The sequence below is a fragment of the Leopardus geoffroyi genome, chromosome D3 (assembly GCF_018350155.1).
Source record: "Leopardus geoffroyi isolate Oge1 chromosome D3, O.geoffroyi_Oge1_pat1.0, whole genome shotgun sequence".
Classification (NCBI taxonomy): domain Eukaryota; kingdom Metazoa; phylum Chordata; class Mammalia; order Carnivora; family Felidae; genus Leopardus; species Leopardus geoffroyi.
Window position 1 is genome coordinate 57,173,371 of NC_059339.1, and position 13,396 is coordinate 57,186,766.

At 39.1% G+C, this 13,396-nt stretch overlaps 1 protein-coding gene across 4 annotated transcripts in view; it reads left to right on the forward strand.

The window, feature by feature from the left end:
* ELP2 (elongator acetyltransferase complex subunit 2) overlaps positions 1–13,396 on the forward strand; it is a 43,991-nt gene that overhangs the window by 14,158 nt on the left and 16,437 nt on the right. For all 4 annotated transcript variants that reach the window (XM_045459358.1, XM_045459357.1, XM_045459360.1 and 1 more), the window contains 9 exons: positions 448–543; positions 1,983–2,083; positions 2,281–2,412; positions 5,965–6,114; positions 7,994–8,182; positions 10,481–10,550; positions 11,079–11,174; positions 11,319–11,376; positions 12,115–12,187. In XM_045459358.1, the coding sequence (XP_045315314.1) occupies positions 448–543; positions 1,983–2,083; positions 2,281–2,412; positions 5,965–6,114; positions 7,994–8,182; positions 10,481–10,550; positions 11,079–11,174; positions 11,319–11,376; positions 12,115–12,187 (965 nt within the window). The remainder of the gene's footprint in view (positions 1–447; positions 544–1,982; positions 2,084–2,280; positions 2,413–5,964; positions 6,115–7,993; positions 8,183–10,480; positions 10,551–11,078; positions 11,175–11,318; positions 11,377–12,114; positions 12,188–13,396) is intronic.

Genomic DNA, 13,396 nt, shown 5'->3' on the forward strand with positions numbered 1-13,396 from the left:
CATTTTTATTAATGACTTTGAAAGGTCACAGTACTGATTTGACCTCCTTTATTTCTGCATTTTTCTTAATTTTTTTTTAAAATGGTATTTTAGGCTATTATATGCTGGTAATGACTGAGGATAGCCAGGAGGCTGACATGTCTGTTTTTCCTTTTTCATTGCAGTATAACAGCAGCTATCCCAGAAAAGTTTTAAAATTGGACATACTCCTTAATATGTACTTATGACTAGAGAAAAATTTATGTAATTTTAGAACTTTTCCTCTTGTAATTTTGAACAATGAGTGAAGTCAATGAAATTTATTTTTTTGTTGAATTATTGACTCTAAATCATGTTTCTGTTCTGACTTTTGGAAAGGGAGTACATAGTTGTACAACTTTGGTAATGGAAATTCTTTTTTGAAGAGCTTTCAAAGAGCTTTTTTGAAGAGCTTTCTTTTTGTTGCAGGTATTAAAATAGCATTTTCAGTTACTCTAGAGACTGTGCTGGCTGGTCATGAAAACTGGGTAAATGCAGTTCACTGGCAGCCTTCATTCTACAAAGGTAGGAAGAAAACATACTACATACTTGTCATTTCAGTTGAATCACACATGTAGAATTTTAAGCTGACTAAATGCAGTGGAGCAAGTGTTTTTAGTGTGACCAAGTGCTCGCTAACTGGCTGGCTCAGTCAGTAGAGTGTGCAACTCTTCATCTCGGGGTTGTAAGTTTGAGCCCCGCATTGAGTGTAGAGTTTACTTAAAATCTTGGGAAAAAAAAAAAAAAACAAAACAAACCTAAAAATCTCATATATAAGACATTTTTAAGTTGGCACAGTATAATACTACAGTTAGGTTCTCCTGGACGTTCAGTCCCATTGAAACTTACACTCCTAAGTGGGAAAAGTGTGATTCCTGCTGTGATGCTGAAGCCACCATGTCCCTTTTCACTTGCTCTTTAAATGCTTTCATCTAGTCTTCATGGCGTTTAAGAGAAACTGCCTTTTTTTTTAATGTTTTTATTTATTTTTGAGACAGAGAGAGACAGAGCCTGAGCAGGGGAGGGTCAGAGAGAGAGGGAGACACAGAATCCGAAGCAGGCTCCAGGCTCTGAGCTGTCAGCACAGAGCCCGACTCAGGGCTCAAACTCACAGCCCGTGAGGTCAAGCCCTGAGCTGAAGTCAGACGCTTAACCAACTGAGCCACCCAGGTGCCCCAAGAGAAACTGACTTTTAAGCCAACTTCTCTGGAACTTTTCCCCCTGGAAATAGGAAATTGGTAATACTGAGCCACATCATTTATGAACAAACAAGACTCTTTCTCTCTCTTTCTTTGGCCCTTAACCTGTCTTCGTGGAGTGATGGTTGCTTGCTGAAGCTGGTGCTGTATTGTACAGCTGAACGAGGCACAGGCCTCATAATCTTCCCCTGACCCCCTCACCGAGGCAAGAATAGAGACTATCATTAATGAATACTCAAGTAACCGCCGTCCAACTGTTATTAATATTGTCATATTTTTGCTGCAATTAAAAAAAAGTAGATATTATTGGTATTGAGGGACCCCCTGTGTATTCTTTCCCGAACTCTTTCCCCTCCATTCTTCCCTTAGGACAACTACAAGGCTGAATTCATTGCATATCATTCCCACGAGTGTTTTTATACTTCTACTATACATTTGTGTAGCCACAAACAGTATTGCTTTACAGTTGTTAAAACTTGATAACAATATATATTCTCTTACATCTTGGCTTTTTAGCTTAACGTGTTTTAGAGTTGTACTCGTGTTGATTCATGTAGCTCTAATTTATTTATTTTTATTGAAGTATAATCCATTGTCTAAAGGTACCACACCTCGTTTATCTGTTCTAACGTAAACCTCTGTTGTGTTTCTAAAATGTTGCTATTGCTACAAGTGAATGTTCTTGCAGTAACCGTGTTGTGTTTTTCTGGTAACCTACAAACAATGCTTGTTGATCACCTAAAGGCATTAGTTTTTATTCTTTAGATGGTCTTCTGCAGCAGCCAATGAGATTGTTGTCCGCCTCAATGGATAAAACCATGATTCTCTGGGCTCCAGATGAAGAGTCTGGAGTTTGGCTGGAACAGGTAAAAATGTGAATATTTACGGAACAGAAAATTGGGTTTAATAAATGATATTTAGCCCCTAAGTCTTTGTTCTTAGAGCTGCAAAAGTGTTCATTCTTTGTATGTGTTAAGTAAGTGAGAACTTAAGAATCTCTGGAATCTGATTTCTACTGTGAGAATTGTGGACTCTTGATTACCACTTATTTTCTGTTGCATAGGTTCGAGTAGGTGAAATAGGTGGAAATACTCTGGGATTTTATGATTGCCAGTTCAATGAAGATGGCTCCATGATCATTGCTCATGCTTTCCATGGAGCATTGCACCTTTGGAAACAGAATACGGCTAACCCAGTAAGAAAAGCATTTTTAAATAAAGCATTTGTTCTCACATAAGAGTGAAATGAAACTTAGGTAAACAGTGTTACGTACTTCCTATACTCTGCCAGAAACATAGTTGGGGTGTTTAAGTTCAAATGACGTCTTTCTTATTCACTTTTTCTTGTAGACATTATACTGTAGTTACACTAAGTGAGAAACTTCTGCTTTCCTAAGAGGAAAAGTATTCATTTGTTCAGTATCATTGGGGTTTTGAAATTTGCACATAGGTCAGTTTTCTATGTAAGTGAACTTTAAGCTGTATAAATTTTTTTTTTTTTTTTTTAGCATTTGTTTATTCTTGAGAGAGAGACCGAGCTAGCAAGGAAGGGGCAGAGAGAGAGGGAGGCACAGAACCTGAAGCAGGCTCCAGTCTCTGAGCTATTAACAGAGAGCCTGATGCAGCATCTGAACCCACAAACTGAGATCATGACCTGAGCTGAAGTCGGAGGTTTAACTAACTGAGCCACCCAGGTGCCCAAGCTGTATAAATTTTAGGCTCTGCCTTTAAGCTCTATAAATTTTTTGATGAGAATATTTCCTATAATGTGTAACATCCTGTCGTCTTTAAAAAAAAATTTTTTTTTTTTTTAACATTTATTCTTTTTTGAGAGACAGAGTGTGAGTGGGAGAGGGGCAGAGAGAGAGAGAGAGACACAGAATCCAAAGCAGCCTCCAGGCTCTGAGCTGTCAGCACAGAGCCTGACATGGGGCTCGAACTCACAGACCATGAGACCATAACCTGAGCTGAAGTTGGACGCTTAACCGACTGACCCACCCAGGCGCCCCATGTAACATCCCTGTCTTCTTAAACAAGATAACAATTTGGTCTTTTCTTGGGCAGCGAAGTACTCCATAGACAATTACTGGATGAATGACTGACAAAAGGGCAATAGGACCACCTGTTATTTTGTGAAGGAATATATTAATGCTCTCAAGTTGTTGATGGGTGTAATTTTAAATGGTCCTGTAAATACTGGGCTATTTTACATCTTTTTTATAATTGTTAGTTTCTTCTCAAAGAGGGAATTTTCCTTTTGTCATCTAGCTGCCTCTCAGTATTATTCCTTCTCTTACTTTCTTTTTTTTAAAATTTTTTTTAATGTTTATTTATTTTTGAGACAGAGGGAGACAGAGCGCGAGTGGGGGAGGGGCAGAGAGAGAGGGAGACACAGAACCTGAAACAGGCTCCAGGCTTTGAGCTGTCAGCACAGACCCTGATGCGGGGCTCGAACCCATGAACCGTGAGGTCATGACCTGAGCCAAAGTTGGATGCTTAACGGACTGAGCCACCCAGATGCCCCATCTCTTAACTTTCTAATTTGCTTCTGATCCACTTCTTTGGGTTTGGGGAAATGAAATTGCAGGAAAAGTGGCTAAGAGCACAGACTTTGGAGCTGGACAGTCTGGCTTCAGGCCCAGACCCCAGCACTTACTGGCTGTGTGCCCTCGAGGTCTTTGCCTAACCTCTGTCTCAGGTTCCTCCTGAGGAGGGTAAATAGAAAATGTAAAACGTGAATAGAAATATCACCTACTCTGGGGTTTCTATGATGCTTCAATGAGTTAATATTTGTATAGTATGTAGAACGGTTCTGGCACCTAGAGGTTACTGTATGAATACGTTAAGTAAATAAATGAAAGAAATAAGAGCATTGAGTGAAATGTGAGTCAGCAGATTCTGAATGTCCATCTGATGGCTTCCTTTAAAAAGTAAAAATTCATGGGTTTGCATAAACTTTAGTTGGTGGGCTTTGTAATAGTTGTGTCATCTGTGAGGCTTTCTCAATGCATGGAGTGATTTACTCTTTCCCTTATATCTTCCATTTGGAGTTGACCTTCGAAGACTGTTTCTACAAGTATGGAATCAGACCTGTAAATACAGAGAACACACTGATGTTTTGCTGAAGGGAAAAGGGGACGGGGGTTGGCCAAGTAGGTGAAGGGGAGTGGGAGGTACAGGCTTCCAGCTGTGGAATGGGTAAGTCACGGGAATGAAAGATACAGAGTAGGGAGTATGGTCAGTGGGTATTGCAATAGTGTTGTGTGGTGACAGATGGTAGCTACAGCAGCGGTGAGCGTAGCATAATGTATAGACATGTTGAATCACTGTGTGGTACACCTGAAACTAATGTTAACATTGTGTGTGAACTGTACACACACACACACACACACACACACACACACAACAAAAAGATTGTTTCTACTATGAAATGAGCTAAGGCACTGTTAAAGAGGATATTTTTTAGGATAAAATTTGTTCTTGGAGCTCCTCTGAGTCATATGCAGCTTTAGTTTTTGAGGGCCTTCATAGAAAAAAAAAGCATCAGATGAGTAAAAAGAAACTCAAACCACGAGACAGAATTCAAGGAAATTTACTTGTGCTTATAATTTGACTTCCAATTTATATTAGCCCCTTACTAAGGTGACTTTTTTTTTAAGAGACTTTATTATTTTTTTTAAGAAGTTTTAGGTTCACAGAAAAACTGAACAGAAATTACAGAGTTCCCATATACCCTCTGCCCCCACACATCCACAGCCTCCAGAGTGGCACATTTGTGACAATCAGGGCTGATTTTAAGAAGAAACACTGTCCTTTAGGACTGTTCTAGTGGAAAACTGTACTGATAGTCCAAAAGTGCTGCCTTTCTTTCAAAACTTTTTGGAAACTGCCATTGGTGCTTACCATAGAATCAATTTTTTCGTCACAAAAGAAATTAATAGCATTTCTTAGTCACAACCTTTTTATTTTTTTGACCAGAAAATAATATAGCTTAGCTTAATCACTGTATTCAGCATACTTGTCTTTGAATGACATTTTATTGATACAAATTTGATTTTTCCTCTAAAGATCACATTTTACCACTAGTGATTCTGTGTGGACCAGAGATAAGACATTTTGTGTCTTTCATTGTCACTTGTTCACATGGTTGCTGGTACAGGTTCCCTCTGGAGGTGGCCAGCTAGGTTTGATTTGGACTGTGTTCTCTACACCTGCAGCTCCTTTTGTTTAATAAAGCCGTCAGAATCTACCAGTTTTACGTAATACCCTTTATTATGTAGTTTAATAGAAAAATACTCGCATAATACCTAGTATGTGCCAGCATTGTTATGAGTGCTTTACAAATATAAATTCATTTTATTCTCATAACAGCCATACAAGCTTGGTAACTTTCCTACGGAAGAGTTCTTTGAGGCAGAGAAAAGTTAAGTAGTGTCTGACTGCTAGGAGGCATTCAGTAAATGATGAATGGAGGGAAATTTCCGTGGGTTACTGCTTTAAAGGAATATAGCACAGATTTGAATGTTTAAGTTCTCATATGCTTGATTGGAAAACCCATCCTTTTATTTTAGGATCCTACTATTTTAAGATCCCGTCTTTTTTTTTTTTTTTTTTTTTTTTTTTTAAAGCTTTTCACGTGCCTGGGGGCATCAGTCTTTTTCATCATTAGCCCTGAGGGCATTATGAAATGGATTCTGAGTAATGCTGATCTTTGATTATTTGGATGTGTCACAGTACTTTCATTGCAGAGAGAGTGGACTCCAGAGATTGTTATCTCAGGGCACTTTGATGGTGTCCAAGACCTGATGTGGGATCCGGAAGGAGAGTTTATCATCACTGTTGGTACTGACCAAACAACTCGACTTTTTGCTCCATGGAAGAGAAAAGACCAATCACAGGTAAATGACTTCCTACTTGACTGATCTACATTAAAAAACCTCCATGAGCACATGAAAAGTGGGGCAACATTGTTAGCCCCTGCGGAAGTGCAAGTTAAAACCATGCCGCCATGCACTGTATACCCTCAGCTGAAGTAGACGGTACTGACGGTGAGAAGCGGTGGGAAGGGTGCAGAGCGCCTGCAGACTTCCTGTGTTGCCGGTAGGGGCGCCGAATGCTAACAGCCAGGCAGGAGGGCAGTTTGGTATTTTCTTAGAAACTTAAACATATGTGTACTCTTGCCATTTGAGACAATTTAAATGTTAGTTGTTTTCAAAATGTGTTTACTTAAGTTCTACATAAAAGTTCAGTTATCCCTTGTAATTTTAGGTTTAATTCATAAAACACTGCCAAATCTGTAGCAAAAGCTAATTTCTAAAGTCATATGGTATTAGATACTAGTGCTTACGGGCAGTTTTTGTTGAGTAACTTTTCAGTCTTGGCCTTGAGCTCAAAAAGTTGCAACAGAACTTTACCACTGACAAGCCATTGACCTGTGCTATGTGGTAGAGGAAGTCTGTGTACTCCGCTTCAGTTCCTGACAAAAATTCATGGAACTGCCTGTGGGTTGGTTAGTCCATAGAAACGAGTGAAAACTGCCACTGACAATACTACTTCAGTAGCGGTGGGAGGTTCAAATTAATAGAGTTGAGTTAGTTAAAAAACAAGGCAAATGATTTTCACTGGTTTTCTGTGGCTCTTTGTAACTTGTTACCCATATAGCTCAGCTGTTGTTTATTAATCACCTATTTAAAAAATAGATAGGGGCACCTGTGTGGCTCAGTCAGTTAAGCATCTGAATCAGGTCATGATCCCGTGGTTTCTGAGTACGAGCCCCGCATTGGTCTCTGCACTGACGGCACAGAGCCTACTTGAGATTCTGTCTCCGTCTCTGCCCATCGCCTCAAAATAAATTTAAAACAAAATTAAAAATTAAAAGATGGATAAATCAGACTTGACTAAAATGTAAAATTTCTGCTCCTTGAACGATACTGCCAGGAAAATGAGAAGTCCAGTCACAACTGGGAGAAAGTATTTACCAAGCACATCTCTGGTGAAGCATTTATATCTAGAGTGTATATGTATGAAGAATATCTCAGAAGTCAGTACTAGGATAATAGTCCAGTTTACAAAAACCAAAAGGGCAAAAGATTTGAACAGATATTTCTCCAAAAAAGATATAAGGAAATAAGGACAGGAAAAGATTCTCAACACCATTAGTCATTAAGGAAACGCAAGGTAAAGCTACAGTGAGATACCATCACACATACACCTATCAGAATGATTAAAGTAAAAGACAATACCGAGTGTTGGTGAGGGAGCAGGCAGCTGGCACTCTCGTACACTGCTGGTGGGATTGTAAAGTGCATATCCTCTTGGGAAGATAGTTTGGCAGTTTCTTAAAAATGTAAATATGCATCTATTATATCATCCAGCCATTCTACTTATGGGTAGTATTAACCCAAGAAAAGTAGCAGCCCATGTCCATGCAAAGACCTGTACAGAAATGTTCACAACTGCTTTCTCAATGAAAGACAAGCTGGAAACAACCTGAATATGTATCAGTATGTAAATGGATCAGTAAGCGTATATGTATGTGTATATATATGTGTATACACACACACACACACACGTGTATATATATGTATATGTCTCCATACAAGAGAATCCTACTCAGTAACAAAAAGGATTGAATTATTGGTAAATACAACACAGATGAATCTGCTTTGTTGTCCTATTTCCATGCATGATAAATGATTTTGCATCTGACATTTTGCTTGTTGAAAAGAATTTGATTTTTGAAATGGTCATTTTTATTTATCCTATTTTAATACGCAGATTACTTGGCATGAAATTGCCAGGCCTCAGATACATGGGTATGACCTGAAATGTTTGGCGATGATTAGTCGGTTTCAGTTTGTGTCTGGAGCAGATGAGAAAGTTCTTCGAGTATTTTCTGCACCTCAGAATTTTGTGGAAAATTTTTGTGCCATTACAGGCCAGTCACTGAATCTTGTGCTTTGTAATGTGAGTATCCCTCTGAATTTAGTTATGTGGAACTACATCCATTGACTTCATTTAAAAAATATTTGCTTAAACCTGTAAATGGAGATTATGGGTAGAAAGGAAGTCAGATCGGATTTATTATTGTCTTGACAAACTTGCACACTGTGGCATGCAATAATTTAAATGTTTAAACCAGAAATTTCTTTAAAAAGTCGTCTAAGACACTGTGAAGAATTAAAATGTTAAATCAAGGTAGGAATACCACGTATCATCACTGTGATTGGTACTTAATATGTGACAGGTAGGTCATATTTTCAGGGAGATTGCCATGTAACTGTGGTTAGAGGTAGGGAACAGTAGAACTGAAGTCTTGCACTTATTACATAAGACCAAGGATTTTTTGGTGGCTAAAGTAAAATATTCATAGAAGGAACAGGTTACTGTACTAATGAGAAAATGTTTAATGGGACCTTATTTGGGTTTTGAAAGGGTAAATTTTTTTTATGTTTATACTCTTTTTACAGAAGATTTGAGCTACTGATAAAAATACATAAGTTATGGGGCACTTGGGCATTCGGTTGGGAGTCCAACTCCTGCTGTGGTTCAGGTCATGATCCCAAGGTCGTGAGATCGAGCCCTGCATCAGGCTCCATGTTGAGCATGGAGCTTGCTTGGGATTCTCTCTCTCCTTCAGCCCTTCTCCCCCTCTGTCATGTGTGCATACTCTCTATTTCTCTCTCTCTTTGTTTCTCTTAAAATTAATACATACATAAGTTATAAAAATTATAAAGTAACTACTTTTGAAGGAAGGGAAATTAGTTGTGTTACATAGAAGTGTACCATCCTATGGTTCTTAAAGTTTGGTCACAGATTTGGTTCTGAGATTGAAAAGGGTAGGTAGGTACACTTGATAGGGAAAAGGGAGGAGAGAGAGAACATGCACACGCACGCAGTAGGGTGGCTCTGGCTATTCGAATGAAGAGTAGTATATCCAGAGAAATGGAGAGAATGGGAGAAAGTCAAATGCTGGAGGACCTTGGGAGGCAGGCACAATTTAGACTACGGGATGCTGTTGTAGGTCCCTAAACAAAGACAGTGATGAAAAGTACTTTGGGGTGAAGAGAGAGCAGGATACATTTGAGCCTGGAGACTCTGAGGACAGGGCAACTAGCACCAGTCCGGATAAGACTGGAGAAGAAAGTGTCATTTGAAATAAAACTTCCAACTAAGTTCTATAGAGTGTATACTGAGCACCCCATGACGCAAGCATTCTTGATTATGTGAAGAGGGGTTAAGGTTCTGTTCTGCTTCTAACCATAATAAACAATGGGAATGAGATCAAAAGGGAAGTCTTGTTTGGGATTATAATGCAGTGCCACAGGGTGGGAGGGCAGTTAGTTTCAGGATCTCTTAGTTCTAGGGATTGAAATGTGGTTTTAGGGCTCCATGAGAGCCTTAGTCCCAGGTAGACAATCAGTTCTGTGTCCTAATAACAGAGGTTTCATGGACTAGAAAGCCTCTTGCTGTATTTTGGGTTTTGTTCCCCTGCTGAATGTTGGGTTAGGTTTGTAGGAGTGCTTCTTACTGCTCTTTTCCATGCAGTTTTTTCATGGTTTCTGAGATAAAGCATGCTGTGGCTTATGTCCCAGGTGGCTGTTCTTGATGGTTTAAATTCCCATGGCTCATGTTTATGTCGAGTTCCACCTCCTGTATTAAAGTCTAAATTGTGAGAAATGTTCTTAGCATATGGACATATGCCAGTTTTGATGGTTAGCATATCGTTTTTTATGAGATGATTTGGTTGGTATACATTGCAGAGTATAAGTGGATCATTGGTGCTTCAAATGGCACTCTAAAAGTTTTTAAAAATACTGAGTTATTTAAATATGTTTAATGAAAATACTATATGCCTTTTTGGGAAACAGTGGTGTCTGCATGCGCATCATTAAGGATGTGCTTGGGAGACTCTTGGAAGTAGAGCCCTGGGCGTGCCATTTCAACCCACTCTGCTATTAGAAACGAGCCCAGTGCATGCCCTGTCAGACTCCAAAACTCACTGAGCTGTTAGGGTTTGATGAGCTCATGGATGACAGGATGCCTGACTTTATGGATTGGGTAGAGACTTGGGGGGTTAACTGCAGCCTGTTTGTGGAGAGTGCTTAGCATTGCATCTTTGGTTTAGGAAATGGAAGTGTGGGCAGATATCCACACGTGTGGTCTTTAAATTGTTCCTCTGCATTTATGGGCATGACATTTTTGGTTGCCTGAGGTAACAGTAACTTTTAGTGTTTAAAACCTGTATCATACTTTTTATTCCAGCAAGATGGTGATCTTCCAGAAGGAGCTACTGTCCCTGCGTTGGGGTTATCAAATAAAGCTGTCTTTCAGGGTAAGACTTTAGTGTCCAACATTTTTGAACCCATTGTATTTTAAAACCTAGTTACACACTTGTATAACATGTTCCTCGTGTTCATTACTGATCTTTTTTTTTTTTTAAATCACAACAAATGCATTTGCTTTCTCCACCAGATATTTCACGATAAATACTCCGTGCATACACAGACCCTGAAATAGGTACAGTTTTCACAAAGTGTGTTTCATGGAGCTCTACCACCACACATGCTAATATGGGTAGCCTGAAGAATGTGTCCGATTGTTCTAAAAGTTTGGGAAGTGTTAGGTCAAAGAGAGAGGAAGAAATCGTTAAGGAATTGACTAGCGCTTCAAAGAACACATTTGGCAAATACTGGAGTACTGGAAGTATCCTTGGATTTGGAATTGCATTGATACATCTTGAAGTACAATCAGTACTTTGAAGTTCCACTACTTTGTAATTGATGCTCTTAATATCAGGACGTATATAGGACATGTATACCGTGACTATATACATGATGTTGACGTGTTTCTTTTAAACTAGGAGATCTAGTTTCTCAGCCTTCTGATGAAGAGGAGCTATTAACGAGTAATGGTTTTGAGTATCAACCAGTGGCCTTTCAGCCTTCCATACTTACTGGTAAGAAATGGTAAAAAGGTGGTTTGATAGTCATTAGTACACATAGTATGGTACCCGTCACTATTGACCTAAAAAAGTGCTATAGAATTCACTTATTTGCGTGAAAATAGAAAAAGTAATTGCAGTGCTATACATTTATCGTAGAACCTCCCACTGAGGGTCATCTTCTGCAGAATACTTTATGGCCTGAGGTTCAAAAACTGTGAGTTAAACTGTGCTAAGCTCTCTGATCTGATTCTGTCATAACTTGTGATTTTTTTTTTTTCCCACACAACTTGCTTTTTTCCTTTGCTCTCTTCATACCTACATTCCCCCCTCCCCCTCGCCGATCTAAAAATCTTCAGTGGCCTTCCCAAGAGGCAAGAATCAAACTTCACATAGATTTTTATATTACTATGCATTCTATTTCCTAGATTTGTTTATTGGTCTTAATTTTTAACATTGTGTTTCTTTTCCTTTCTTAAAACGACTTCTAAGATTTATTATTCTGTTTTTTGTTTTTGTTTTTTCCCCTTTGGTGGCTCTCCGTCAAAACCTTTCCCAGATATATTATGTATTGTATATGCTAGCTAGGGGTGAAAACTTGTATTTTAATCTAATTGTTTGAGTAACTTGTATCACTTGTAGGAAGCTGGCATTTTCCCCAGTATCTCTGTTTTTTCCCCAAATGTTTGCCTCGACAGAAATGTACTGTCCCCTGAAAGAATTGCCTGTTAGCTAGATAGATTGATGTTCTTCTCACGTTTTAAAACTTTGCAGCATGAGAGTAGGTACTTTTACTAATACAGGGGTCATATATTTTCTCTTAAATTTTCTCTTAAATTTTAGATTTTCTCTTAAATTTTCTCTTTTTAATTTAAAAATTTAATTTTTTAATTAAAATTAAAATTTTTAATTTAAAAATTTTAAATTTTCTCTTAAATTTTCTCTTAAATTTTAGATATGGACACGGTTATGAAATATTTTGTGTTGCTTGTAGCAATTCAAAGACTCTGCTTGCCTCAGCATGTAAGGTAGGGGATTATACTTTTTTATTCAACTTGGTCACATGAATCACATGAGTCCTCAGGCACCTGCAGGTTGTGGCGATGGAGGCAGAACCCTACGTGAAAGGCCACTGGGGCCTGCTTTTTTGGAGTTTTGTTTTCTCAACCTCTTTTTCCTTCTGTCCCTTCAAAAGCTTGCAGTTGAGGAGCGCCTGGCTGGCTCCGTCCTCAGTAAATAAAGCGTGTCACTCTTGATCCTCGGGGTCATGAGTTCAAGCCCCAAGTAGGGGGTAGACCTTACTCAAAATAAAAAGCTTGCAGTTGCATTTTAAATCTGTTTCTGCCACACACTTTTGTTCTTAAATACTTGGTTTGACCTGATCTACACCTGATTTATTTAATCAGGTATTTTTAAATGACCTAAAAATATGATAAATAATTTGAGTAATTGGAGTCCTGGAGACACAGGGGAATGAGAAGATGAAATCCAGAGTGCGCTCTGTTTGACCGTTTCTCTAGGAACAGACTTGGGACTGAGCAAAGTGCGTGGGGTCGCTCAGCCTGTGCCGGGATGGGACAGGGTGGTGGCCAGCTCACTAGCATGGGGCACTGCAGAGTAGTACTTTTCAGTGTTTGCTTGTGAGACTAATCTCGTACTCCCTAGTCCGTATTTATCCCTGTTCTGTGCAGTGAACTAGTATGTTTGGAGGATCATCTGAAAGGTCTTGAGACCCCCCCGTTTTATCTACATTGTCTAAAGTATATTTACTTGTTTCAAGCGTGATGATGTGAGTTGCCTATCTGGCAGGTCCCTCTGTCCCTGCTTTTGCTGCAGCTTCTTGCCGCTAGCCTGTATTGAGAGGCATCATAAGAAATATCGCTGTGCTGCTTTGCCTGTTGTCCCGTCTGTGAGAGTGCTACGGAGAGTACTTCTTCTGTTAAGGGGACTGGGGGGGAGAATAGAGCTTGGTGGCAGGAATAGCTATGCTTCTGCTGAGCAGCCAGTTCGTTTTTAGCTTTCAGCGCTGTCAGTGATGTGTAATTGATTATTTCCTTTTCAACTTGGCTTGCTTGTAGCAAATGTGTACTTGGATTTTGTTATTTGTATACTTTTTCTAAGTATTTTATATTTTAATAAACAGTAGAAAAGAAGTGTGGTTGATAGTGTGGCTTGGAAAGTTTAAATCTGAAGGTTTGTCTAAACTCACCTGCCCAGTAGAAGGGTAAATAATCCAT